General features: G+C 41.8%; 1 protein-coding gene across 3 annotated transcripts in view; it reads right to left on the bottom strand.

Annotated features, from left to right (window-relative positions):
• LOC110519967 (short stature homeobox protein) overlaps window positions 1–26983 on the bottom strand; it is a 124421-nt gene that overhangs the window by 26937 nt on the left and 70501 nt on the right. For all 3 annotated transcript variants that reach the window (XM_090229518.1, XM_090229517.1, XM_090229519.1), the window contains one exon: window positions 7565–7724. In XM_090229518.1, coding sequence (XP_090085644.1) covers window positions 7565–7724 — 160 coding nt within the window. The remainder of the gene's footprint in view (window positions 1–7564; window positions 7725–26983) is intronic.

Here is a 26983-nt window from a genome sequence, read left to right on the forward strand (position 1 = left end):
CAAAGGTGTCGGTCACAGAGAGCAAGGCCATTTGACACAGACACACAGACATGCTTTTATAGAGCCCAGCTACACTTTCTCAAATCATGCAATTAGAGTGAGTTCTACAGAGAAAGACACTTTCCGTTACTCCGCTGTCTACGATGGGAAGGAGGGAGGCACAGAGAGAGAGGCTGCAGTAATTTACAGATCTTGATTTATGCCCTGTTGAGCCAGGCTCATTAGGGTTAATTAGCAACATGATACAGAATGACAGAGCAGAGGAAAGGGACAGAGAAGGGGAGAGGAAGGGGAGACAAGAGTTGTGGATGAGGGAGAAGTGTAGTACGTAGAGAGGGAGAGAGAGAGAGAGGGAGAAATGTAGGGGAACATAAAGGTGCCGGGGAGGAATGGAAGAGTAGAGAAGAATGTGGGGTGGGGATGGGGGGTGTAAAAGTAAGGACGAGAGCAGAGGAATAAGGTACAGGGGAAACAGAGGAAAGGAGGAGGGAGGGAAAGGGGCATAGAGAGGGACAGGAGAAAGGAAGACAGAGGAGAAGGGGGAGGGGAGATGGGACGGGGGAGAGCAAAGGAGTAGAAAGGGGGGGGTCACCATCTGTAGATGTCCCTAAGCAGAGTCACTGGCTCCCCCCCCCATCTGTCTAGTTGGGTTCCTATGTCCCCTTGGGCACCCCACTGTTGGAGTTGTTGGTATTCACTGGTACTGGAACTCAGGGTTACACAGAATCAACCCCTCTCTCAATGCAGGGGCCTGGGGTGTTTTTGAGTATATGTGAATATAAACATGTTAACACATAGACACACACACTGTCTCACACACACACACACACACACACACACACACACACACACACACACACACACACACACACACACACACACACACACACACACACACACACACACACACACACACACACACACACACACAAACACACACACACACACACACACACACACACACACACACACACACACACACACACACACACACACACACACACACACACACACACACACACACACACACACACACACACACACACACACACAGGGTCTGGGTATTCCGTTGGGTGTAAGTGTGTGTGTATGTGCTTATGTGTGAGGGAGGGAGTGAGAGAGAGAGGATAGAGTCCTGGTAGGAGCCATCAGGCAGCACACTGAGCCTGTGTCTGTTGGCTGAAGGCTGGCTTTGATGGGCCAAATCACTGCCTCTCATCTCTCACACACCTCTATCCTTTCTCTTTGGGGGTAAGCAGCTGTATGTGCTCCGTAAAATATGTAACTATACTGTAATTACACTCTACCTGTAAGAACTAAGTGAATCCATAGGTATTAGCGACATCTATTGTAAAAAATGACTGATTTTGTGAAGGGTGAATAAGTCCTCCTATTTGCAAAAAAATTACCTTGAATTGGATTACTGTGCAAATTAAAAACCAATCCCTTTTGAAATACTGAACTGAATGCAAACTCAAGACTTCAAAACAATCTGGGAAAAAGGTTGCTTTCAATTGATAATATAGTATTTGAAAGCTATCCAACATTTGAGCAAAGAATGGGCATCAACACTGTCACATGACCTGAGTGGCTGGATGAGTGAGGTCAAATGACCTGACCTTGATTTCATTTGCAGGAAGTCTTCCTCCAATTTCCCATCCACCCAGTCAGAGGCCTCGCCAAGTTTCCCCTTCAAATGAACATCACAGCATCAAACCTAAAAATTCATAAGGAAATAATCTTTACCGGATACAAGTGTCGTGTCTTTGGCTATGCCGGATTAAGTGATATGACATGCTATTCTATAAAATAATTTATCCAAAATTAATATTACCTGATTGAGCTAATCATGTAAATGTAATTAACTAGAGAGTCAGGGAACCACAAAATAACATTTATAGACCTGTTATCTTCCGAATAAACTCTTAAAGACCTAGTAATATTTTACATCAATAGCAGTCAATGTTAATCGTCATCTTAATTCAGTCTCATCTGAAAGTTGTACAATTCTTGGTTATCTGCAAGAGCGGGAAGACTGAGGAACAAAGGGCGAAGCTGTGCTATCGTAAATACAGTATCTTATGTATTCTAAATTACCGCCTATTTGGAAAAGGAACATGCAATAAATATTTACTCTGAGCTGCGCTTCGGTAGGTTGGTGGTAGATGGAAGGCTGTGTTGCCCAACTGAGTCCTTTGTCCCTTGATGAATGTCTCTGCTGGTAAATTGAATACGTTGTAGTAACGTCATTGTGTGGTAGACGGGATACTCTGTCTGTTCCTTTCTAACCATCGTTTGCAGCGGCTGTTGCTAACTCAACGGCTAGGAGGTATCACTTCTGTAGTGAATAGGAGTTCAAAGTTCATACCATTCGCAACCAAAGCTCACGCTGATGTTGGTTTTGTGCTGTAGTTATAATCCGATCCATTCTGACATCGGACCGTCGTCCTCACGTCTTCGGAACAGAAGGTTATATTGTCGTCAAGGGCTTATATAGGAAGGGAGAGGAGGGCATGTTTGAAAAGTTGTATAGCCCATGTCCCTTCACAGGGGTGGGCCACTGATTGAGCAGAGCCCTATCTTATGAAAACCCAAATCTCACATTTTAGAAGCTAAAATCACATTTCAGCCCATCACGAATAATTTCATATTCAAACATTTAAATTGAACAACAATTCCATGTGAATTCGATTCCACTGTAGAGTTTATGTCATCTTGTCATTGATGAGAATGTCTCAGATGACAACTGAACTGACATTATATTCATTAAGTACCACTGCATATGTTCAATTGTTCAGATTACCAGAATATAGTTAATTTCCCCCCCACCTTCCGATGTTCCCAGAATCTCTATGTTAACAGAGAGGAAAAAGGGGGGAAGAGGTATAAAGAAGACTGTCATAAACCTAACCCCAGGCAAACGACATGACACAAGTAAACCTAAGCAATGTTTTTTAGCGCAGCACATATTGCCGGAAGAATGAAGCAGGATTCACACAAAGTTACAATACATAACTAGGATTAGAACTAGGATTAGAAATGAAAGGAATTAGAGGATGGTCTCTCTCTTTAAGGCAAAATCCACCTGTCACCACTCCAGTCAGGTGTTGAAGGAGAAAACCATCAGAAGTCAGAACCAGCATCTGTTAACTAGCATTTTTAACTAGTGATGGTCTAGGAACAGTGGGTTAACTGCCTTGATCAGGGGCAGAACAACAGATTTTTACCTTGTCAGCTCGGGGATTCGATCTTGCAACCTTTCGGTTACTAGTCCAACGCTCTAACCCCTAGGCTACCTGCCGCCCCAATCATTAAGTTCATTCCCTGATACTCTTAATATATAGCTAGGTGAGATACTCACCGAAAGAGAGAGAAAAACTGAGGATTCAACTGTCACGTTAAAAATATAATTTAAAGTATAACAGGCGTTAATGATTCTAAGCCCCAACCAGGGGGAGAAGTAGAGGATCCCCGTCACGATATTAAAGAGCTAACTTAACACACACAGGAAAAGACCAGAAAGCAAAATGGTCCCCAGCCTTTGGAGAGCTTTTGTGCCTGCTTCAAAGTTGTTTTCCTCCAGAATCAGGAGATTGACTAATGGTGTAAATGCTGTTAATTACTCACGTCAGAATCCCATACAGGTTTTTCTGCCTGTAACTAATAAGAAATCAATTTGCTAATGAATTGGTCGTTAAGTGGAAAAGCTAATCTTGGCCTGGTATATTTTTTCACGATTTCTTCTGTGTGTGGATGTGTCTGTGTATCTGTGTGTGTGCCTATGATATCGACTAATTGCTGTTGTCATACGGCGCTCTCAGCCTTCAGCATTCAGCATTGCCTAATGAACCTTCATTAGATCATAAACTGGCACTCTTGGAAGAATTGCAGGCTAAACCTGCTTCCCAATTATTTTTAATTGCCAGAAATCGCACAAGCATGTGCTGCACCTTTGCCGAACAGGAGAGCCGTCCCTGGCTTCGCACTTGTCTCCTTCACTACTTCATTTGAAGATGGTTTGATGGCGGGGCAGGGTCTCTTTCCAGGCTGCTGTTGTCTGTCTTTATCTAAACAGCTCCATCAGCTCAAACCAGTGGGTTTATTGTTGCTTATTGTTTCTCTTCCCTTCTTCACTTTGATTTGTGGCAGCAAGAAATGCTGCCCCTTCTGTCACGGCAGGGATTGGTGTCAGTGTCACCCATGTACACACATACAGACATTGTAGAGACATAAACACGCTCGTTCATGAAGAAACTGACAATTGCACAAACACACAAGCACATTGTATGTGTCAGCTGAGAAAAAAAGGAGAGAGAGCATTCCTGCTGGGCATGAATAATTAAGAAAGGACAAAAGAGCCTTGTTTTTCATTTTCCCGTTCTCTCCTTATTTTTCACTATTGGGGAATTCTGACCCAAGTTAAGTGCACATATATGGAACGTAATTCCTTTCTTATGCACTGTTCTCTCTATGCGTATTCTGACCTTGAACATAAGCATGACAATAGTATGCTATTCACCCACTATTCATTTGGAGTGGAGATCAAATAAATTAAGATGTGGCGGAGGTGTGTCTACAGACACATCGTATTCTGACCTTGGCTTAATTCCCTAATGATTCCACCACTTTCATGCGTGAGGAAACCATGAACAAGGTCTATAGCGAACCTACTTTGTTTTTTCAGATAGAAATAACACGATTCTAGGTAAACGACTAATTCGTTTGGATAAGGGAATTGTAAACATAAGTTACACTAGTTCTAGAGCTATTTGAATTGCTGGAGACAAATGTGAAACCAGTCAAATGGCAGCAAACGGAAGCATATCAACATATCAACTTTCCCACAGTAAAGGTTCTGAAATGCAATGCCATTATGCTGAATTAAAATAGTGCCGTTTTTTAACCTGTACTCTCGAGTGTCTTCATTATAGGCTACCCCTACTAACTCTTTCGATTTCTGTCATGTCAAATATCAGCCTCTATCCGTATCAACTGTCAGTAGACCTAATAACCACACATATTCAACTTCCAGTGTATTACTATCCAGTGTATCATCTATCACTCCAGTCTCTATCACCCCAGTGTTTAATTGCTAAATTGCAATTATTTCGCCACTATGGCCTATTTATTGCCCTTACCTCCCTTATCTTACCTCATTTGCACAAACTGTATATAGACTTGTTTCTATTGTGTTGTTGACTGTGTGTTTTGTTTATTCCATGTGTAACTCTGTGTTATTGTTTGTGTCGCACTGCTTTGCTTTATCTTGGCCAGGGCACAGTTGTAAATGAGAACGTTTTCTCAACTAGCGTACCTGGTTAAATAAAGGTGAAATCAAATAAGAAACTGTTTTTATTTCCCTTTCAGTTGATATAGCCTACATTATCATTCCACTTAATTACATTGTTTCGTTAACCTTCATTTGCTTCCTCTGTAAAAGCCATCATGGCCGTGTGGTTGTTGCTGAGGATCATTAGTAACAGTGGATAATATATTAAAAAGACATGTAGGCTAATTAAATCGTTATGCAGTGAAGCTGTAACTGTTTGAACGTGATACATGGCGCAATCTTGGCCATGTCATCACACTGTTCCATGGTTAGTGCAGGCAATAAACGAGGGTATTACCTTCTATTGTACACTATTCTCCGTATTATAATTCTATGTACACCAATTGGTGCTGAAACGGAGACGAATAAACATATATTTAGATGGATTTCTTTCATTGATCCCTAATATTTTGAACCCGTTCTGTAGTTATATTCTATTGAGATTGTCTACAATATTCTAACTAAATGGTACACTGTATTTAAACTGATGGTTTAAGATACATGTATTGAAACCCCTATTGAATGAAAACTCAGCAAGAAAATCGGTTGGCCTATTCAAAGCACACTAGGTAGCCACACCTGCAGAGCACTTACACGACTGAATAAGGTAAGTCTCAATACCAAATACTGAGAAGTGCGTAGGAAAGGCATACATTTCCTAAGTCTTAATCGGCCTGATTGATAATTTTAAAGCAAAGCTGGTTATCACTGTCAACTGCATTGAATATGCCTGTTGAGCCACATGTCTGACAGTGCCAACTGCTGCTAGCTAACTATCTCCCAGCTCTATCAAATCTAACCTTGTAGATAGGCAATTTAGCCATAGCATTCCTGTTTCGAGAGGCAGTCCCAAGTATGGAGCGCATTAACATCCTCTTTCACTTACACTTTAAATGCAAACGGTAACATTATAAAACATGTTATAAAGCATTAAATATATGTACTTCATAAAAAGTGTTACCGTAAGTTTGAATTCTTCCTCGAAAATTAACTCAACCCTCCTAACAAATCTCCTCTTCTGAAACAAACTGCTAAAAAATGTAGTCGAAACTCAGACCAAACAATGTATTTATTCCTCAGTTCTAGACCTATGCCTTCAACCCAACTCTCCACACCACCATATAGACTGAGTATATAAGCACATATTCTCCCTGTCTCAGTAATCCAGCTAATATGCTTTCGGTGTGTGTGTGCATGTGTGTGTGTGGTGACAGACAGTCGAAAGAGGGTTGGACCCACTTCACCGACGGCCCAGGTTTTGATAGTGGACAAATGGAGCACCAGATGCCTATCAAAATTTAGCAATAAAACATCCCAAACATGTGGAGGTGTCACAGCCGAGAACGTGTCAGAGTCATGGAAGTGATGAGAGGGAATCTGGTTTCGTCAGTCAAACAGAAAGTACACTGTAAAACCAGATAAGTTCTGGCTACTCAAACATTCTGAGGAAACTGATTGGCTAAAAAAAAGTTAAGAAACTTAAATAGCTGAAGTGAGCAGTACTACCTCCATATGAGTAATAAAAATACAGTTTTTGTAAGGTATTCAGGGGTACAACTTAAATTTTCGCCCCCCCCCCCATTTTTATCATTGAAATGTGATAGAAAATGATAGAATACGAGGCAATGGTGTGATTTAGGATCATGCGGACGCCTCCGAGCGGTCAGGTAGGCTGTTTGGAGTGTTTACCCGACTGGATAAAAACATGTAATAATAAATACGTCTCCCCCACTTCTAAAACCAAAATTGCACCCCTGCTTAAATGTAATGCCCCCACTAAGCCACGCCTCCAGTATTTTCACAGAGTCCCTTGCCTTTTCGATAGAATTGGGAGTGGGAGTTACCTCATGCCTCTATTTGTTTTTGACAGAGGCATGGTTATTGAAGTCGTTCATTTTCTATCCCATGGCCTTCACCAAGTGAGTTCTTAGGGAAATGTTAAATTGAACCATTACATATATCATAATGCCTTATTTAGTTTATAGGCCACATCAGGCCTGCAAATAGGGTTGCAAAACTCTAAAACTTTAACAAACATTTTCAATAATCTTCCAACCAGGATTTTTGGGAGAACCTGGGAAATGTACCAGAACTTTGCAACCCGAACTGTAATTCACATTTTGCTGGTTTGCAAAGTGATGTGTAATTCCTATTGGAATCTAGCCAGCATTAGGCAATCCAACAGTTGACATTTGTATTCGCCCACCAGGGTTAAGAACAGTGGGAGGAACCTACCCAAGCCATTTAAACTGGAACCGCTGCACCGCTGCGCTGCACTACAGTCTCTGGTTTGAATCCAGGCTGGATCACATCCGGCAGTGATTGGTAGTCCACTTGGCGGCGCACAATTGGCCCAGCGCCAATTGCGGCAAAAATCCACCTGCGGTAGAGCATGCTGGAAAAAAAGTTAATTTGTTATCATATCTTAAATAAACATAGTTGTTGTGACTTCTCATTTAGTACCAGGTAAACATTATAAGTACTAATGACCTATCAGTGACTTTCAGTAAAATTTACTAGAAGTATTTGATTTAAAAATAACTTTGGGTTTACAGTGTGTTACCATCTGTCTGGAGTATGGTCCAGGTTTTTATGGGGAATGTGAGACTCTACAAGTCTTGTAATTTGTTAGTGTAAATATACAGTGCCTTGCGAAAGTATTCGGCCCCCTTGAACTGTGCGACCTTTTGCCACATTTCAGGCTTCAAACATAAAGATATAAAACTGTATTTTTTTTGTGAAGAATCAACAACAAGTGGGACACAATCATGAAGTGGAACGACATTTATTGGATATTTTAAACTTTTTTAACAAATCAAAAACTGAAAAATTGGGCGTGCAAAATTATTCAGCCCCTTTACTTTCAGTGCAGCAAACTCTCTCCAGAAGTTCAGTGAGGATCTCTGAATGATCCAATGTTGACCTAAATGACTAATGATGATAAATACAATCCACCGATGCGGATGCGGTGACTTTGTTCATAAGGAAGTGTATAGGAGATGTAGTACCCACTGTGACAATTAAATCCTACCCTAACCAGAAACCGTGGATGGATGGTAGCATTCCACGAAACTGAAAGCGCGAACCACTGCACTTAACAATGGAAAGGCGACTGGTAATATGGCAGAATATTAACAATGCAGTTATTCACTCTGCACGGCAATCAAACAAGCTAAACGTCAGTAATTAAGTGGAGAGTGGAGTGGAAAGTGGAGTCACAATTCAACGGCTCAGACACAAGATTAATGTGACAGGGACTACAGACAATCATGGACTACAAAAGGAAAACCAGCCACGTCGCGAAGACCGACGTCTTGCTTCCGGACAGGCTAAACCTAAACACATTCTTTGCACGCTTTGAGGATAATACAGTGCCACCAACGCGGCCCGCTACCAAGGACTGTGGGCTCTCCTTCTCTGTGGCCAACGTGATTAAAACATTTAAGTGTGTTAACCCTTGCAAGGCTGCCGGTCCAGACGGCATCCTTAGCCACAGACTAGCTGGCTGGTGTGTTTACGGGCATATTCAATCTCTCCTAATCCTGTCTGCTGTCCCCACGTGCTTCAAGATGGCCACCATTGTTCCTGTACCCAAGAAGGCATAGATAACTGAACTTAATGACTAGCACTCACCTCTGTCATCATGAAGTGCTTTTAGAGACTAGTCAAGGATCAAGTCACCTCTACCTTATCTGCCACCCAAGATCCACTTCAATTTGCTTACTGCCCCCAATAGATCCACAGACGATGCAATCGCTATCACACTGCACTATCCCATATGGACAAGAGGAATACCTATGTAAGAATATTGTTTATTGACTATAGCTCAGAATTCAACACCATAGTACCCTCTAAACTCATCATTAAGCTCGAGGTCCTGGGTCTGAACCCCGCCCTGTGCAACTGGGTCCTGGACTTCCTGACGGGCAGTCCCCAGGTGGAGAAGGTAGGGAACATCACCTCCAGTCCACTGATCCTCAACACTGAGGCCGCACAAGGGTGCGTTCTCAGCCCCCTCCTGTACTCCATGTTCACCCACAACTGTGTGCCCTAGCATGCCTTCAACTGGGAGTGTGGTAACTGGAAAACAACCTCTCACTCAACGTCAACAACACAAAGGAGATGATTGTGGACTTCAGGAAACAGCAGAGGGAGCACCCCCCTATCCACATTGAAGGGACAGCAGTGGAGAAGGTGGAAAGCTTCAAGTTCCTTGGTGTACACATCACTGACAAACTGAAATGGACCACCCACACAGACAGTTTGGTGAAGAAGGCGCAACAGAGCCTCTACAACCTCAGGAGGCTCAAGAAATTCGCTTGACATTTTAAACAATCACACATTTTTCAAGATGAACATTTGAGAGCATCCTGTCGGACTGTATGGTACGGCATCGGTTACTCCCGGACACCAGATGTCACAGGAAGGCCAAAAAGATCATCAAGGACATCAACCACCTGAGCCACTGCCTGTTCACCCCGCTATCATCCAGAAGACGAGGTCAGTACAGGTGCATCAAAGCTGGGACCGAGAGACTGAAAAACATCTTCTATCTCTAGGCCGTCAGACTGTTAATCAGCCATCACTATCACATTAGATGCAGCTCATAGGCATAGACTAGAAATCACTGGCTACTTTAAGGAATGGAACACTAGTCTCTTTAATAATGTTTAGATATCTGGCATTACTCATCTCATATGTACAGTGCCTTGCGAAAATATTCGCCCCCCTTGAACTGTGCGACCTTTTGCCACATTTCAGGCTTCAAACATAAAGATATAAAACTGTATTTTTTTGTGAAGAATCAACAACAAGTGGGACACAATCATGAAGTGGAATGACATTTATTGGATATTTCAAACTTTTGTAACAAATCAAAAACTAAAAAATTGGGCGTTCAAAATTATTCAGCCCCCTTAAGTTAATACTTTGTAGCGCCACCTTTTGCTGTGATTACAGCTGTAAGTCGCTTGGGGTATGTCTCTATCAGTTTTATATCAGAATTATGTCTGTAAGTATAGCAGAACTCACAGGGCAGGCATTCTTCCAAACTAGTTTTGTGGTCATGAAAGTTGGAGCAACTTTGACATCATCGCCCCTACCCTTCCCAACCACTTATGGATCTGGGGATACTTTCTATGTCTTCCACTAGATGTCCTCATTCTGTAGAGCGTTTAATCGTTCAAATCCCGCGAGAATTGGCCCTATGGGAGTGATTTGAGTAAGTGCCGCGAGAAAAAACCTGTGCATTAGGGCGCGAATTGGTCCCAGCCATTCCTTTGTTCCAGTACTCAGAAGAAGGACAAACAATGACCGGTTGAATTGAAAATTGTTTTGTATGTCTATAACATCCTAAAGCTTGGTTTTGCACTTAGTTTGACCTGTTTAGTCGACATATAATATGTAATTTTGAAGTTTTGATGCGCAACTTTTCCGGACCTGAGGACATTTTGGGTGCATTTCAGCTGATGTTATTAGCAGTAGCTAATACAAAGACGCAAGACTTGAAACCAAACGATGTATTGGGTAAGTATGAACCTTTCCAGAACATTCTGAACGAAGACCATCGAAGGTAAGGGAATATTTATGCTGAAATCTGTGTTTCTGTTGACTCCAACATTACGGAGAAATGTAGCTTATATCTGAGCGCCGTCTCAGAATATTGAATAGTGTGCGATTTCTGTAACTTTAAAAATAAATGTAACAAAGCGATTGCATAAAGAAGCAGTGTATCTTTCTAACTATATGTAGAACATGTATATTTAGTCAAAGTTTATGATGTCTATTTACGTTATCTTGCGGCGCTACCTACATTTTCTGCAGACATTTTTGAGTATTTTCTGAACATGAATTCAATGTAAATGGACATTTATGGATGTAAATGGCATATTATTGAAAAAAAAAAATGTACTGTGTAACATGTCCTATTACTGTCATCTGATGAAGATTTTCAAAAGGTTAGTGAATGATTTATTTTTTAATCCTGCTTTTATAATTTTATATTTTCTGGGACAAAATGGCTGCCTCTTGTCTTGGTTCCGGTGGTGGTCTAATATAAATATATGGTGTGTTTTCGCTGTAAAACATTTAAAAAATCTGACATGCTGGGTAGATTTGAGCTATTGGACTTGTTAATGTGTGGAGGTTAAATATTTCTAAGAATATTGTTGCGTTCCATGCGCCACGGTTTGAGCTGAACGGTCTGAACACTATTTTGTAAATGACATCGCCGAAGTCAAGGATCGGCAGGATAGTTCGTTTTACGAGGGTAAGTTTGGCAGCATAAGTGAAGGATGCTTTGATGTGAAATAGGATGCTGATTCTAGATGTAATATTGGATCGGAGATGCTTAATGTGAGTCTGGAAGGAGAGTTTAAAGTCTAACCAGACACCTAGGTATTTGTAGTTGTCCACATGTTCTAAGCCAGAACCGCCCAGAGAAGTGATTTTTTTATTTTTTATTTAACTAGGCAAGTCAGTTAAGAACAAATTCTTATTTACAATGACGGCCTAGGAACAGAGGGTAAACTGCCTGTTCAGTGGCAGAACGACAGATTTGTATCTTGTCAGCTCGGGGGTTTGAACTTGCAACCTTCCGATTACTAGTCCAACGCTCTAACCACTAGGCTACCCTGCCGATGCTGGACTGGGGGGCAGGTGCGGGCAGCGATCGGTGGAAGAGCATGCATTTAGTTTCACTTGCAGTTGGAGGCCACGGAAGGAGTGTCGTATGGCATTGAAGCTCGTCTGGAGGTTAGTTAACACTGTGTCCAAAGAAGGGCCAGATGTATACAGAATGGTGTCATCTGCGTAGAGGTGGATCAGAGAATAACCAGGAGCAAGAGCAACATCATTGATATTCACAGAGAAAAGAATTGGCCCGAGAATTGAACCCTGTGGCACCCTCAGAGACTGCCAGAGGTCTGGACAACAGGCCCTCCGATTGGACACACTGAACTCTGTCTGAGAGTTGGTGAACCAGGTGAGGCAGTCATTTGAGAAACCAAGGTTGTTGAGTCTGCCGATAAGAATGTGGTGATTGACAGAGTCGAAAGCCTTGGCCAGGTCGATGAAATATTGCAGTACTCATCTCATATGTAAATAGTGTTTTTTAAGCTATTCTTCTTTATCTTAGTCTGTTCCGCTCTGACAGACATCACTCATCCATATCTACAGTTGAAGTCGGAAGTTTACATTCACTTAGGTTGAAGTCATTAAAACTCGTATTTCAACCACTCCACCAATTTCTTGTTAACAATCTGTAGTTTTGGCACGTTGGTTAGGACATGTGCTTTGTGCATGACACAAGTAATTTTTCCAACAATTGTTTACATACAGATTATTTCACTTATAGTTCTGTATCAAAATTCCAGAAAATTATGTAATGGCTTTAAAAGATTCTGATAAGCTAATTGACATAATTTGAGTCAGTTGGAGGTGTACCTGTGGATGTATTTCAAGGCCTACCTTCAAACTCAGTGCCTCTTCGCTTGACATCATGGGAAAATCAAAAGAAATCAATCAAGACTTCAGAAAAAGAATTGTAGCCCTCCACAAGTCTAGTTCATCCTTGGGAGCAAGTTCCAAATGCCTGAACGCCACATTCATCTGTACAAACAATAGTATGCAAGTATAAACACCATGGGACCACGCAGCCGTCATACCACTCAGGAAGGAGACGCGTTCTGTTTCCTAGAGATGAATGTACTTTGGTGCAAAAAGTGCAAATCAATCCCTGAACAACAGCAAAGGACCTTGTGAAGATGCTGGAGGAAAAAGGTACAAAAGCATCTATATCCACAGTAAAACAAGTCCTATATTTACATAACCTGAAAGGAAGCTCAGCAAGGAAGAAGCCACTGCTCCAAAACCGCCATAACAAAGCCAGACTATAGTTTGCAACTGCACATTGGGACAAAGATCCTACTTTTGGAGAAATGTCCTCCGGTCTGATGAAACAAAAATATAACTATTTGGCCATAATGACCATCATTATGTTTGGAGGAAAATGGGGGAGAATTGCAAGCCGAAGAACACCATCCCATCCATGCATTATAATGTTGTGGGTGATCTTTGCTGCAGGAAGGACTGATGCACTTCACAAAATAGATGGCATCACGAGGGACGAAAATTATAAGGATATATTGAAGCAACATCTCAAGGCATCAGTCAGGAAGTTAAAGCTCGGTCGCAAATGGGTCTTCCAAATGGACAATGACTCCACGCATACTTCCAAAGTTGTGGCAAAATGGCATAAGGACAAGAAAGTCAAGGTGTTGGAGTGGCCATCACAAAGCCCTGACCTCAATCCTATAGAACATTGGTGGGCAAAACTGAAAAAGCGCGGGCGGGCAGGGAGGTCTACGAACCTGACTCAGTTACACCAGCTCTGCCAGGAGGAATGGGCCAAAATTCACAAACTTATTTTGCGAAGCTTGTGGAAGGCTACCCAAAATGTTTGACTCAAGTTAATCAATTTCAAGGCAATGCTACCAAATACTAATTGAGTGCATGTAAACTTCTGACCCACTGGGCTTGTGATGAAAGAAATAAAAGCTGAAATAAATCATTCTCTCTAATATTATTCTGACATTTAGCATTCTTAAAATAGAGTGGTGATCCTAACTGACCTAAAACAGGGATTTATTTTTCTCGGATTAAATGTCAGGAATTGTGAAAAACTGAGTTTAAATGTATTTGGCTAAGGTGTATGTAAACTTCCGACTTCAACAGTATATAGGCTTAATTAATTCCTACTTAGATTTGTGTGTATTGGGTGTATGTTGTGTCATTTGTTAGCTATTACTGCACGGTTGGAGCTAGAAGCACAAGCATTTCGCTATACCCTTAATAACATCTGCTAATCACGTGTATGTGACCAATAACATTTTATTTGATTTGATAGTGCTTGACATTTACAAGCTTCCTCCGTTCGAGCCGACATTTGAGGCGTTGAACACGAATGCCATCGCCACAAAAAACGACTGAGGGATTAACATTGACTTTAAAAGCCCCATTGTCAACTGTGCTCTAGAATGCCCTTTAGATTGAATGCAGGCCTAAGACGTGTGATTATTTGATCTATTGATCATATATAGATACTTGAACCTCTTGGCGATGTGCATTTTCAAATTGTAATTATGTTGTATACACCAACAGTTTCATTTTCAGATTGTATGTATATTGTATATGTGAACTTTATATCTGAGGCAAAGACCTTTTGTAATGTCTGCTTCCAACTCACTCTCAAACACATAGATCCCCTGAACGCAGCTCACTCTCCAGATCCCAATCACCTGAATTCTGATAATCTGTTCACACACCTGTATGTCATTATCACACACTCTTTTGTTCAGTTCTTTTGCAACCCATCATTTTGAGGTATTGTTTGTTTTGTGACACACTTCTATTCAGATATCTGTTTTTTTCCCCATAATTTTATCCTCCTGTGAATGATAGTTTTGGCCTGCCTCACTAACGACACCTTTGGCCTATTCCCTGCCTGTACTTTAGCCAATAGGATTTCCTCTTATCAACCTATTGCCTGATCTCCCGGATGAAGTTACTGGCCTTTTCCCTGCCTGTACTGTTGCATTTTTGGACACCCTGTGTATGACCTTCTGCCTGCCCCTGGACCCAGCTGCCTGCCTCCTCCTGTGGTCCTTTACAGTTAAACACCTGCTGCGCCCTGCGCTTGAAACTAGCTCTCTGTCTCCCATCGTGTTCATTACATCTTTAAGTATGACACTTCAATACGTGGTTAATATTGATATTTGGCACTTGTCTGTCATGCGTAAGATACAAAATTTGCAATGTAAGAAAATTGGCAAAGTATCTCAGTGAAAATTAATCTGAAGAGAAAGGAGGTAAAGGACTAACACAAAGATCCATGGCTTGAAACAAGTATCAGTGTTTTGTATTAGCCACTAATACTTCAACTTCAGCTAAACCCTTGGAGTCATCCACTCGAACAGATGACCCTCCCAAATTGTCCAGACCAAACATTACAGAAAGTTCACAAACTAAAAGTTTGTTTAATATTGTATGTTGCTGATTTTGAACTCAATAAACACACACACACACACACACACACACACACACACACACACACACACACACACACACACACACACACACACACACACACACACACACACACACACACACACACACACACACACACACACACACACACAAATCAAATTGCAAAATGTTTAGTTGAACTTTATGATGCAGAGGGGAGCGTATGCTGTATGGGCCAATTGAATCAATACAAAAGTACACAGTAGGCTCAGGACATGCCAACACTGCAGCTGAGGAAAATACTGTATGTGTGGGCCCGCAGCCCTGTTCCTCACCCAAGCGCACACACACATGCACACACACTCTTAATTTCTTCTCTCCTTCTCTGTATTCATCCTCTACTCTTCTACTCATCGCAAGTGATATGTACAGTACATGACGGCAAATGTTCCCTAACATTTACTCCACATGTTATAGGCCTTGCTCTTATTCTTTGATCGTCTTTCATAAACCCAGTCCTGGCTTGATTTCTCTTCATGTCTCACTCTGGCTTTGTGTTGACAGTTGGGAGCTATATCTCTCTCTGACTTCCACACCACACGCATGCACGCTCACACGTGCATGCACACACAAAGGCACGCACGCATGCACACACACACACACAATCACCCACACACACACACTCTTTGACTAGCACCATGTCCAAAGGAGAGAGTAAGTGGGGGAGAAGTGAGATAGACAGGAGCAAAGACAGGATGTCAGACTTAAAGACAAACAGACAATAAATAAGCTTTCTACTGCTGTCTCTGACTCTCCTACTCCCTGACTCTCCTCTGCTCTGCTCCCATCTTTATTAAATGTACATGATGCATCAGAAAAGCCACAAGAGCATCTTTGATTGTGGAACTGAAGCTGAAAAATACATCAGTCAGTTTTTTGTCGGGGAGACAGAAAGTAAACACACACAAGAGCAGTCAGACATATACACACACTCATGCTCATGCAGACTCACATGCACACATGCACGCACGCACAAGCACACACACACCCTGCCTTCACCCCGTGAGGCTAGAGTCTAGTGAGCTGGAGCTTCTCAGTGTCATCTTCAATCTCTGTGATCTAAATGCACGAGAATTGATGGTGCCTTCCACCAAATGCTGTTATGGGGGACCTGCCTGGTTTATCTAATAAAGACCGTGTCATAGCGGATCTGTGTCCTTGTCTTCTGAAACTGTGGCAGGTGTTTGTAGCAGATTTCCCTCAAATAGGGCCACTGAAATAACAAAATTAAATTTACATAATACTGCCGGTCGGTTCTGGGGGCCTCTTCTCTGGCATGGAAGTCCGTGTACTTCGCCTGTGTGGAAGGTCCACTCGCTGTGCCCAGATGTCCCCGCACTGTGAATTACTATACCCACAAGCACACAGTTTTTTGCTTCTGTGATCAGATAGTTTATATACTGTAGTCCTAAATCCTGTTGAAAAAAAAGTGGATTTGATTTCAACCAGAATTAGGGCAATATAAAATATCTAATCAGAGATGGAAAAAACGGTGTGCTTGCGCACGTTTCACTCCTTGGTTCACACTTTTAAATCTTTCCTCACTGTCATGCTGAGGTTTGTTTGATGGTTTATGTGTCTACACTGTGTGTGTCAGATAAAATCTGGAGTCTGCCCAGACACACTTAGCAAGTGATAATGTTCTTACCAAGTGGAAGCAGAGAACAGACCAATGAAATACAGATGGACATTATCACTCTATTTAACAAGCACTAATAATAGGTTCCCAGTACTCAGAAAACAGCTTAGGTTGTACAGGTATTGGCTGGGGATAGGCAATAAGTGAGCTAGTTTTAGCTGGGGCTTAGGCTGGGACTTCTAATGGGGCTGGGTATAGTGCTCGGGCTGAGGTATAGTGCTGGGACTGGGGTATAGTGTATAGGGATGCGACTGAGGCAGTAGCTGGGGTACAGGGGTGGGATTGAGGCTGTAGCTGGGGTAAAGGGATGGGATTGAGACTGTAGCTGGGGTATAGGGATGGGATTGAGGCTGTAGCTGGGGTATAGGGGTGGGATTGAGGCTGTAGCTGGGGTATAGGGATGGAACTGAGGCTGTGGTAAACAATAAAAATCCAGAGCCCATACAATGGCTGTCACAAACTCTAATTTTCAATGTATCCCACCCTTCTGAAGTCCTGGATATACAGCATATACAAAACTAAAGGAAAAGTTAACATGTTTGCTTTCTCGCGCTGAAAACGATTAGCTATAATTTTTATCATTTTAGAACGGAAAGTGAAAGGACTATTAAAAGTTCCAAGTGAATCTATATGCAGATAAACTTTCCAGTTACTCCAATTCCAGTGTTGTTTATTGTAACGTTGACAGTAGTAAACATCCTTACGACACAAAAACAACAGTTCCCTTTCAAAATGAAATATTGGCTTCCGACAAAATGTTTAATATTGAGTATTACAGGCGTAAATTATACTGAGGTTACGTTTCTAATCACTGTAATCAGGGGTGTGTGCTTAGTCCCCTCCTGTACTCCCTGTTCACCCACGCCAAGTTTGCTGACAAACAAACAGTGGTAGGCCTGATCACCGACAATAATGAGACAGCCTATAGGGAGGAGGTCAGAGACATGGCAGTGTGTTGCCAGGACAACAAGCTCTCCCTCAATGTGAGCAGGACAAAGGGGCTGGTTGTGGACTATAGAAAAAGGAGGGCCGAACAGGCTCCTATTAAAATCGTCAGGGCAGAAGTGGAGCGGGTCGAGAGTTTCAAGTTCCTTGGTGTCCACATCACCAACGAACTATCATGGTCCAAACACATCAAAACAATTGTAAAGAGGGCACCACAACACCTTTTCCACCTCAGGAGACTGAAAAGATTTTGCATGGGTCCCCAGATCCTCAAAAAGTTCTACAGCTGCACCATCGAGAACATCCTGACCGGTTGCATCACCACCTGGTATGGCAACTACTCTGCATCTGACCGTAAGGCGCTACAGAGGGTAATGCGTACGACCCAGTACAACACTGGGGCCAAGCTCCCTGACATCCAGGACCTACACTACCATTGAAAAGTTTGGGGTCACTTAGAGATGTCCTTGTTTTCCATGAAAACTTTATTGAAATGAGTTGCAAAAAGAATAGGAAATATAGTCAAGATGTTGACAAGGTTATACATATTGATTTTTAATTGAAATAATAATTGTGACCTTCAAACTTTGCTTTTGTCAAAGAATCCTCCATTTGCAGCAATTACAGCCTTGCAAACCTTTGGCATTCTAGTTGTAAATGTGTTGAGATAATCTGAAGAGATTTCACCCCATGCTTCCTGAAGCACCTCCCACAAGTTGGATTGGCTTGATGGGCACTTATGTACCATACGGTCAAGCTGCTCCCAAAACAGCTCAATAGGGTTGAGATCCGGTGACTGTGCTGGCCACTCCATTATAGACAGAATACCAGCTGACTGCTTCTTCCCTAAATAATTATTGCATAGTTTGGAGCTCTGCTTTGGGTCATTTAAAAAAAAATTATGTAACCTTTATTTACCAATGCAAGTCAGTTAAGAACAAGTTCTTATTTACAATGAAAGCCTAGGAACAGTGGGTTAACTGGGCAGAACAACCAATTTTTACCTTGACAGCTCAGGGATTTGATCTGGCAATCTTTTGGTTAATGGCCCAATGCTCTAACCACTAGTCTACCCGCCACCCCCAACATAGTCCTACTGTAAGAGGAAATTGGCTCCAATTACCCTGTACTAATCTCCCACTTTACCAGCACCAAAGCACTCCCAGACCATCACATTGCCTCCACCATGCTTGACAGATGGCGTCAGAAGAAAGTTATTTGTTTCGGGCAATATTGAGCTTGTAATAAAACCCAGAAATGCTGATGCTCCAGATACTCAAATAGTCTAAAGAAGGCTAGTTTTATTGCTTTTTTAATCAGGACAACAGTTTTCAGCTGTGCTAACATAATTGCAAAAGGGTTTTCTAATGATCAATTAGCCTTTTAAAATTATAAACTTGGATTAACCTGTCTAGGGTTTTTGTATGTTTATGGGATTGTTATCTAGTCTAGGTGTTTTGTATGTCTATGGTTGCCTAGATTGGTTCTCAATTAGAGGCAGCTGTTTATCGTTGTCTCTGATTGGGAACCATATTTAGGCAGCCACATTCCTTGGGTAATTTGTGGGTGATTGTCTATGTATTAGTTGCCTGTGTCTGCACTTATTCTATATAGCTGTCACGATTGTTTTTTTTGGGTTGTTTTTGTATAGTTCGTTCAGTGTTCTTCCTTCATTAAAGAAGATGTATTCAAATCACGCTGCGCCTTGGTCTCATCGCTATAACGAACGTGACAGTGATGGTTGATAATGGAAAGTCTTGGAATGGCCTAGTCAAAGCCTAGACCTCAATCCAGTTGATAATCTGTGGTATGATTTAAAGATTGCTGTACACCAGCGGAACCCATCCATCCTGAAGGAGCTGGAGCAGTTTTGCCCTGAAGAATGGGCAGAAATCCCAGTGGCTGGATGTACCAAGCTTATAGAGACATACCCCAAGAGACTTGCAGCTGCAATTGCTGCAAAAGGTGGCTCTACAAAGTATTGACGTTGGTGGGGTGAATAGTTATGCACGCTCAAGTTTTCCATTTTTTTGTCTTATTTATTGTTTGTTTCACAATAAAAAAATATTTTGCATCTTTAAAGTGGTAGGCATTTTGTGTAAATCAAATGATACAAACCACCCAAAAATCTATTTTTATTCCAAGTTTTAAGGCAACAAAATAGGAATAATGTCAAGGTGGTGAATACTTTCGCAAGCCACTGTACATATCTTGCATTACTCATCTCATATGTATATACTGTATCCTACACTATCTATTGCATATTAGCCGCTCTGTTACTGCTCATCCATATAATTGCATATTTACAAATTATTATCCCATTCCTTTACTAGATTGTGTGTATTAGGTTTTGTTGTGGAATTGTTAATATTACTTGTTGAATACTGCTGCACCGTCAGATCTAGAAGCACAAGCATTTCGCTACACTCGCAATAACATCTGCTAACCATGTGCATGTTACCAATAAAATGTGATTTTATTTGGGTAATGCTAGATATGGAAACATTTTTAAAGTGGCTAGAGATCTGTTTCTAAAAATGGCCAGTGATTCCTAATCTACAGTATGTCTATAGGCAGCCGCCTCTGATGTGCTAGTGATGGCTGTTTATCAGTCTGATTGCCTTGAGATAGAAACTGTTTTTCAGTCTCTCGGTCCCAGCTTTGAGGGTGAATACTTTCGCAAGCCACTATAGATATTCCAATAAAAATTAGCCGTTTCCAGCTACATTGGTCAATTACAACATTAACAATGTCTACACTGTATTTCTGATCAAATTTATGTTATTTTAATGGACAAAAAAATTAGCTTTCTTTCAAAAGCAAGGACATTTCTAAGTGACCCCAAACTTTTGAACTGTACCTTCCTCTGACACCACCATATGCTAGGCGGTGTCAGAGGAAGGCACAAAAAATTGTCAAAGACTCCAGTCACCCAAGTCATAGACTGTTCTCTATGCTACCGCATGGCAAGCCCAAGCCATAAGACTGCTGAACAATTTATCAAATGGCCATCTGGACTATTTACATTGACCACCAGTCGCACTATGCGTAGTCACTTCACAAATTACCTCGACTAACCTGTACCCCCGCACATTGACTCGGTACCGGTACCCCTCTGTATATAGCCTCGTTATTGTCATGTACATTTCTTGTGTTACTTTTTGTAACATTTCCATTTCTTTCCCTTTATTTAGTAAATATTTTCATAACTCTACTACTTGAACTGCATTGTTGGTTGTAAGCATTTCACTGTAAGGTCTACCTGTTGTATTCGGCGCATGTGACAAATACAATTTGATTTGATTATATTTTTAAATGTGACTCTATTGCTGCTGCTAGCTGTTAAACACCTTGACATTTGGAGTGAAGGTGTTTGTTCAAGTGATTTTTGATGAATACAACCACAATATTAGGTGGGATGGGTCATGTGGTTTGCAGTAAAAATGTGCTCTTGATAGAAGGCAGAGAGAGGATGGTTTTATACTTATAATTATGTTTTCAACCCAACTCATAGAGGGGCTCCATCACCATAAGGAATAATGGTTGGGGGAGTTATGGTAATGCGAGTGACACACACACAAACACACATACCCACACAGTGACTGTGGATGGCTCAGTCCATTATCAACGCCTCTCATCTCATAATCATAATAACACATAAGCAGAGAGGGATGGCTGGAAGACACAACACAACACCCCTAAGAATAATCAAAGACTTAGCAACCACCACTGACATTCTGGAAGGCTTCGATATAGAAGTCTGGTGACATTATACTTCCAATCTACACTAAGTGTAGAAAACATTAGGAACATCTAATATTGAGTTGCACCCGATTGCCCACAAGAACAGCCTCAATTCGTCAGGGCATGGACTACAAGGTTTCGAAAGCGTTCCACAGGGATGCTGATCCATGTTGACCCCAATGCTTCCCACAGTTGTGTCAAGTTGGCTGGATGTCCTTTGTGTGGTGGACTATTCTTAATACAGACAGGAAAACGGTTGAATGTTGAAACCCAGCAGCATTGCAGTTCTTGACACACTTAAACCGGTGTGCCTGGCACCTACTACCACCGTTCAAAGGCTCTTCAATCTTTTGTCTTGCCCATTCACCCTCTGAATGGCACTCATACAAAATCCATCTCTCAATTGTCTCAAGGACAAAAAATGCTTCTTTAATCTGTCTCCTCCCCTTCATCTACACGGATTGAAGTGGATTTAACACTTGACATCAATAGCGGATCATAGCTTTCACCTGGATTCACCTGGTCAGTCTATATCATTGAAAGAGCAGGTGTTCCCAACTGTTTTGTACACTCAGTTAATTTTCCTTAAAAGGCACAATTTCAACAGCCTGGTGTTGCCACTGTTTGGTAAGCTGAAGGATGGGTTTTTAGGAAATATAACACAAGATAGATTGTGCCTTTCATTCCAACCCTCGGCATTTGTTATTTTTGATTTAAATGGCTTTTAAATGGCTTTTAATTGTTTTCCGTAAGGACAAGTGACAGAGGATTTTGCTGTAGTTTCCCGTTTACCTTTAAAAACCTAGTTTAGCTTCAAGAGGGCCACCATTGTTCTTGTTCCCAAGAAAGCTAAGGTAACTGAGCTAAACGACTACCGCCCCGTAGCACTCACTTCCGTCATCATGAAGTGCTTTGAGAGACTAGTCAAGGACCATATCACCTCCACCCTACCTGACACCCTAGACCCACTCCAATTTGCTTACCGCCCAAATAGGTCCACAGACGATGCAATCTCAACCACACTGCACACTGCCCTAACCCATCTGGACAAGAGGAATACCTATGTGAGAATGCTGTTCATCGACTACAGCTCAGCATTTAAAACCAAAGTATCCTCCAAACTCGTCATCAAGCTCGAGACCCTGGGTCTCGACCCCGCCCTGTGCAACTGGGTACTGGACTTCCTGACGGGCCGCCCCCAGGTGGTGAGGGTAGGTAACAACATCTCCACCCCGCTGATCCTCAACACAGGGGCCCCACAAGGGTGCGTTCTGAGCCCTCTCCTTTAGTCCCTGTTCACCCACGACTGCGTGGCCACGCACGCCTCCAACTCAATCATCAAGTTTGCGGACGACACAACAGTGGTAGGCTTGATTACCAACAACGACGAGACGGCCTACAGGGAAGAGGTGAGGGCCCTCGGAGTGTGGTGTCAGGAAAATAACCTCACACTCAATGTCAACAAAACTAAGGAGATGATTGTGGACTTCAGGAAACAGCAGAGGGAACACCCCCTTATCCACATCGATGGGACAGTAGTGTAGAGGGTAGTAAGTTTTAAGTTCCTCGGCGTACACATCACAGACAAACTGAATTGGTCCACCTACACAGACAGCATCGTGAAGAAGGCGCAACAGCGTCTCTTCAACCTCAGGAGGCTGAAGAAATTCGGCTTGTCACCAAAAGCACTCACAAACTTCTACAGATGCACAATCGAGAGCATCCTGTCGGGCTGTATCACCGCCTGGTACGGCAACTGCTCCGGCCACAACCGTAAGGCTCTCCAGAGGGTAGTGAGGTCTGCACAACGCATCACCGGGGGCAAACTACCTGCCCTCCAGGACACCTACACCACCCGATGTCACAGGAAGGCCATAAAGATCATCAAGGACAACAACCACCTGAGCCATTGCCTGTTGACCCCGCTATCATCCAGAAGGCGAGGTCGGTACAGGTGCATCAAAGAAAAACAGCTTCTATCTCAAGGCCATCAGACTGTTAATCAGCCACCACTAACATTGAGTGGCTGCTGCCAACACACTGACTCAACTCCAGCCACTTCAATAATGGGAATTTATGTAAAATATATCACTAGCCACTTTAAACAATGCTACTTAATATAATGTTTACATACGTATACATATGAGATGAATAATGTAGGGTATATACTGTACTCTATATCATCTACTGCATCTTTATGTAAGACATGTATCACTAGCCACTTTAAACTATGCCACTTTGTTTACATACCCTACATTACTTATCTCATATGTATATATTGTACTCGATACCATTCACTGCATCTTGCCTATGCCGCTCTGTACCATCACTCATTCATATATCTTTATGTACATATTCTTTATCCCTTACACTTGTGTATAAGGTAGTAGTTTTGGAATTGTTAGTTAGATTACTCGTTGGTGTTAAGGTTTTCTTCCGTCGAAGGAGAGGAGGACCAAAATGCAGCGTGGTTATTTCGATACATCTTTAATAAAGATAATAACGAACAATACAAACACTAACCATACCGTGAAAAACCAAAACAGCCCTATCTGGTGCAAACAAACACAGAGACAGGAACAATTACCCACGAAACACTCAAAGAATATGGCTGCCTAAATATGGTTCCCAATCAGAGACAACGATAAACACCTGCCTCTGATTGAGAACCACTCCAGGCAACCATAGACTTTTCTAGACTACTATACTAAACAACAATCCCATAACCTACAAAAAACCCTAGACACAACACACCACATAAATACCCATGTCACACCCTGGCCTGACCAAAATAAGAAAGAAAACACAAAATACTAAGACCAGGGCACGACAGTTGGTTATTACTGCATTGTCGGATCTAGAAGCACAAGCATTTCACTACACTCGCATTAACATCTGCTAACCATGTGTATGTGACAAATACATTTGATTTGATTTGAGTTATAAAAATACAAATTGTCTTGCTCATTTGATAATGGACAAATCAAAAGTAGGTTTGAAGGAGTATGTCTTTCATTTAGCTATAATGTTCACAGTTTTAAGAGAGAACACCCTATCAACCCACTCAACTTGGGTATTCAGCCTCTAACCATTTCCATAAGTGCTGCTAGCATTCTCTCAAGCAGGCATAGCCTGAACCTCCAAACACACTGAGGCTACTCATTTGCGTTTACCCGTCTCTCCTCTCTCTCTCTTTTACCTAATGGCCATATTCTAAAACAAATGGCTATTACCATAGAGCCTGCCCCGGTGAGGGAGAACGCGGGCTGATGTCAATGACAACTTGATGTAACTAAGTTAAATTGAAATAACAGGTTTTGGTGTGCTTAAATTGTAAATGGAGAGCTTGTGTGTTGGCTCTGTGAATATGAGGGAGGCCAGGATCTTGGTGGGCAGACAGGCAGGAGTGCACACGAATGCATGCACACCCCACACTCGCATATATTCATATGTGTATACACACACACACACACTCTCTCTCTCTCTCTCTCTCATGGTAATGAGCAGGTTATGTTAAGGCACATGCTGATAAAATCTGTAATTATAATCAACCTCTCCCTCTTGTTCCTCTGCCTCTCTTTACCCTCCCCCCACCCACCCCATCCACCCACCCTCTCTCTCTCCCCCCCTCTCTCTCACTCTTATGCCCCTTTTTATTTTTACATAAATTGAAAGAGATTTCGAGAGGTATCAAAATAAATCCAGAGAATATACCTATTACTGTAATGTAACTTGCGAACGTGTCACATCTGGACCACTACCTTCTGAGGTTGTCCACAATAATAGCCCGACAGTTTCTCCCCTCCAAGTAGGGTAGTGTAAACAGAATTGTCTCGTTGAGCTCCTACAGTAAAACTCGTAATAGCAGAGCAATGTTTTTGAAACAGCTGAAATGTATAGGCATTTTTCTTATATTAGAGACTGTTTTATTGAGTCATCATCAGAAATTGCAGTAAAAGCCAGTTACTCTGAAATTGACGCCCTAGCTTAAAAGGAATCTTAGAACACTGTAATTTATTTCAATGCCAAAGCAAGCAGGAATGCAAGCAGTAACTCCTCAGTGAATTAACTACTTTTTCAATTTGTACTTTTATATGAGCAGGGTAAATGTTCATTTTTGCTATGCTGATGTTACTTGATGAAGCAAATAGAGTAAGCTAACATTACCTAGCTAGCCAGCTAGCAGATATGCCACTTTGGCTGTGTTATTGTCTTGCATCTAAATTAGTGTGTGTATATAGGGTGTTCACCCATAAAATGAGAATGCAATAACGGCCATGGTCAAAAAGTGGCCGCTGCTCAACAGAACTCTGTCACTGCTCCGCAGGCAGAATGGCATTCATTTCAAACTTCAACTGACAAGCTAGCTAGTGGCGGCAGGTTAGCTAGCTAGTGGCTGCAGGTTAGCTAGCTAGTGGCTGCAGGTTAGAAAATGGAAGAGATACAGCGGTGCGGTCTAAACTAGCAACGGTAAAAACAAACTAACATTATTATTACATCAACACTGTTAAATAAAATCATATTACGGTTATAATAGTGTAGAGAATAATCAAATTAATGTGTCTAATCTAATGTGATTTATAATGACGTGGCTTTAATTTAGTAGCACACTCTTGAATTTACCTGTTTTTCCCTGCATTATAGAGCAATGGGTGAATACCTTAGTATATAGACGAGAAAATAAAGAATTGAAATGTCTGCACATGCTTGTGAATTTTTGAATTATTCAAGAGTGTTATACGGTTTTGTTGCATTAGTTAATCAAGAGTGTAATATGGTAGATACATGAAAAGTGGCTCACATAGCTAGTTGAATAATTTGCATGCTTACTGGCTAGTGGCTACTGTGATATTTACATTTGAGCTGCCAAGCAAGAACATCACTCAAACCCTCTTGCGGAAAAGGACATTCCATTGCTAATGTAAATTGAAAAGTTTCTGTACATACAGTGGCGATTTTAGCATGTAAATGTTACCAACTCATCATTTTTTTTCAGATGCACGCCAGTAAAGCTACTACACAACACTAACCAATACATGAATTGCACTATAATGGTGACAAAAAGGTACCCACAAACTCTTTAGGCCTACATAAATCTGTCCCAAAAGAAGAGCTTTCTTTTCAGCACAATGGAGTGAAAATGTACCCCTGCTACACCTGGCTATCAGTGGAGCCTTGTCTGTCAGCACAACTGTTCATTCAGCCTCATTTATTGGCTTTTTAAAAAACATAGCTGATATGAC

The sequence above is a fragment of the Oncorhynchus mykiss genome, chromosome 3, assembly GCF_057628025.1.
Source record: "Oncorhynchus mykiss isolate SJ-2025 chromosome 3, ASM5762802v1, whole genome shotgun sequence".
NCBI lineage: Eukaryota > Metazoa > Chordata > Actinopteri > Salmoniformes > Salmonidae > Oncorhynchus > Oncorhynchus mykiss.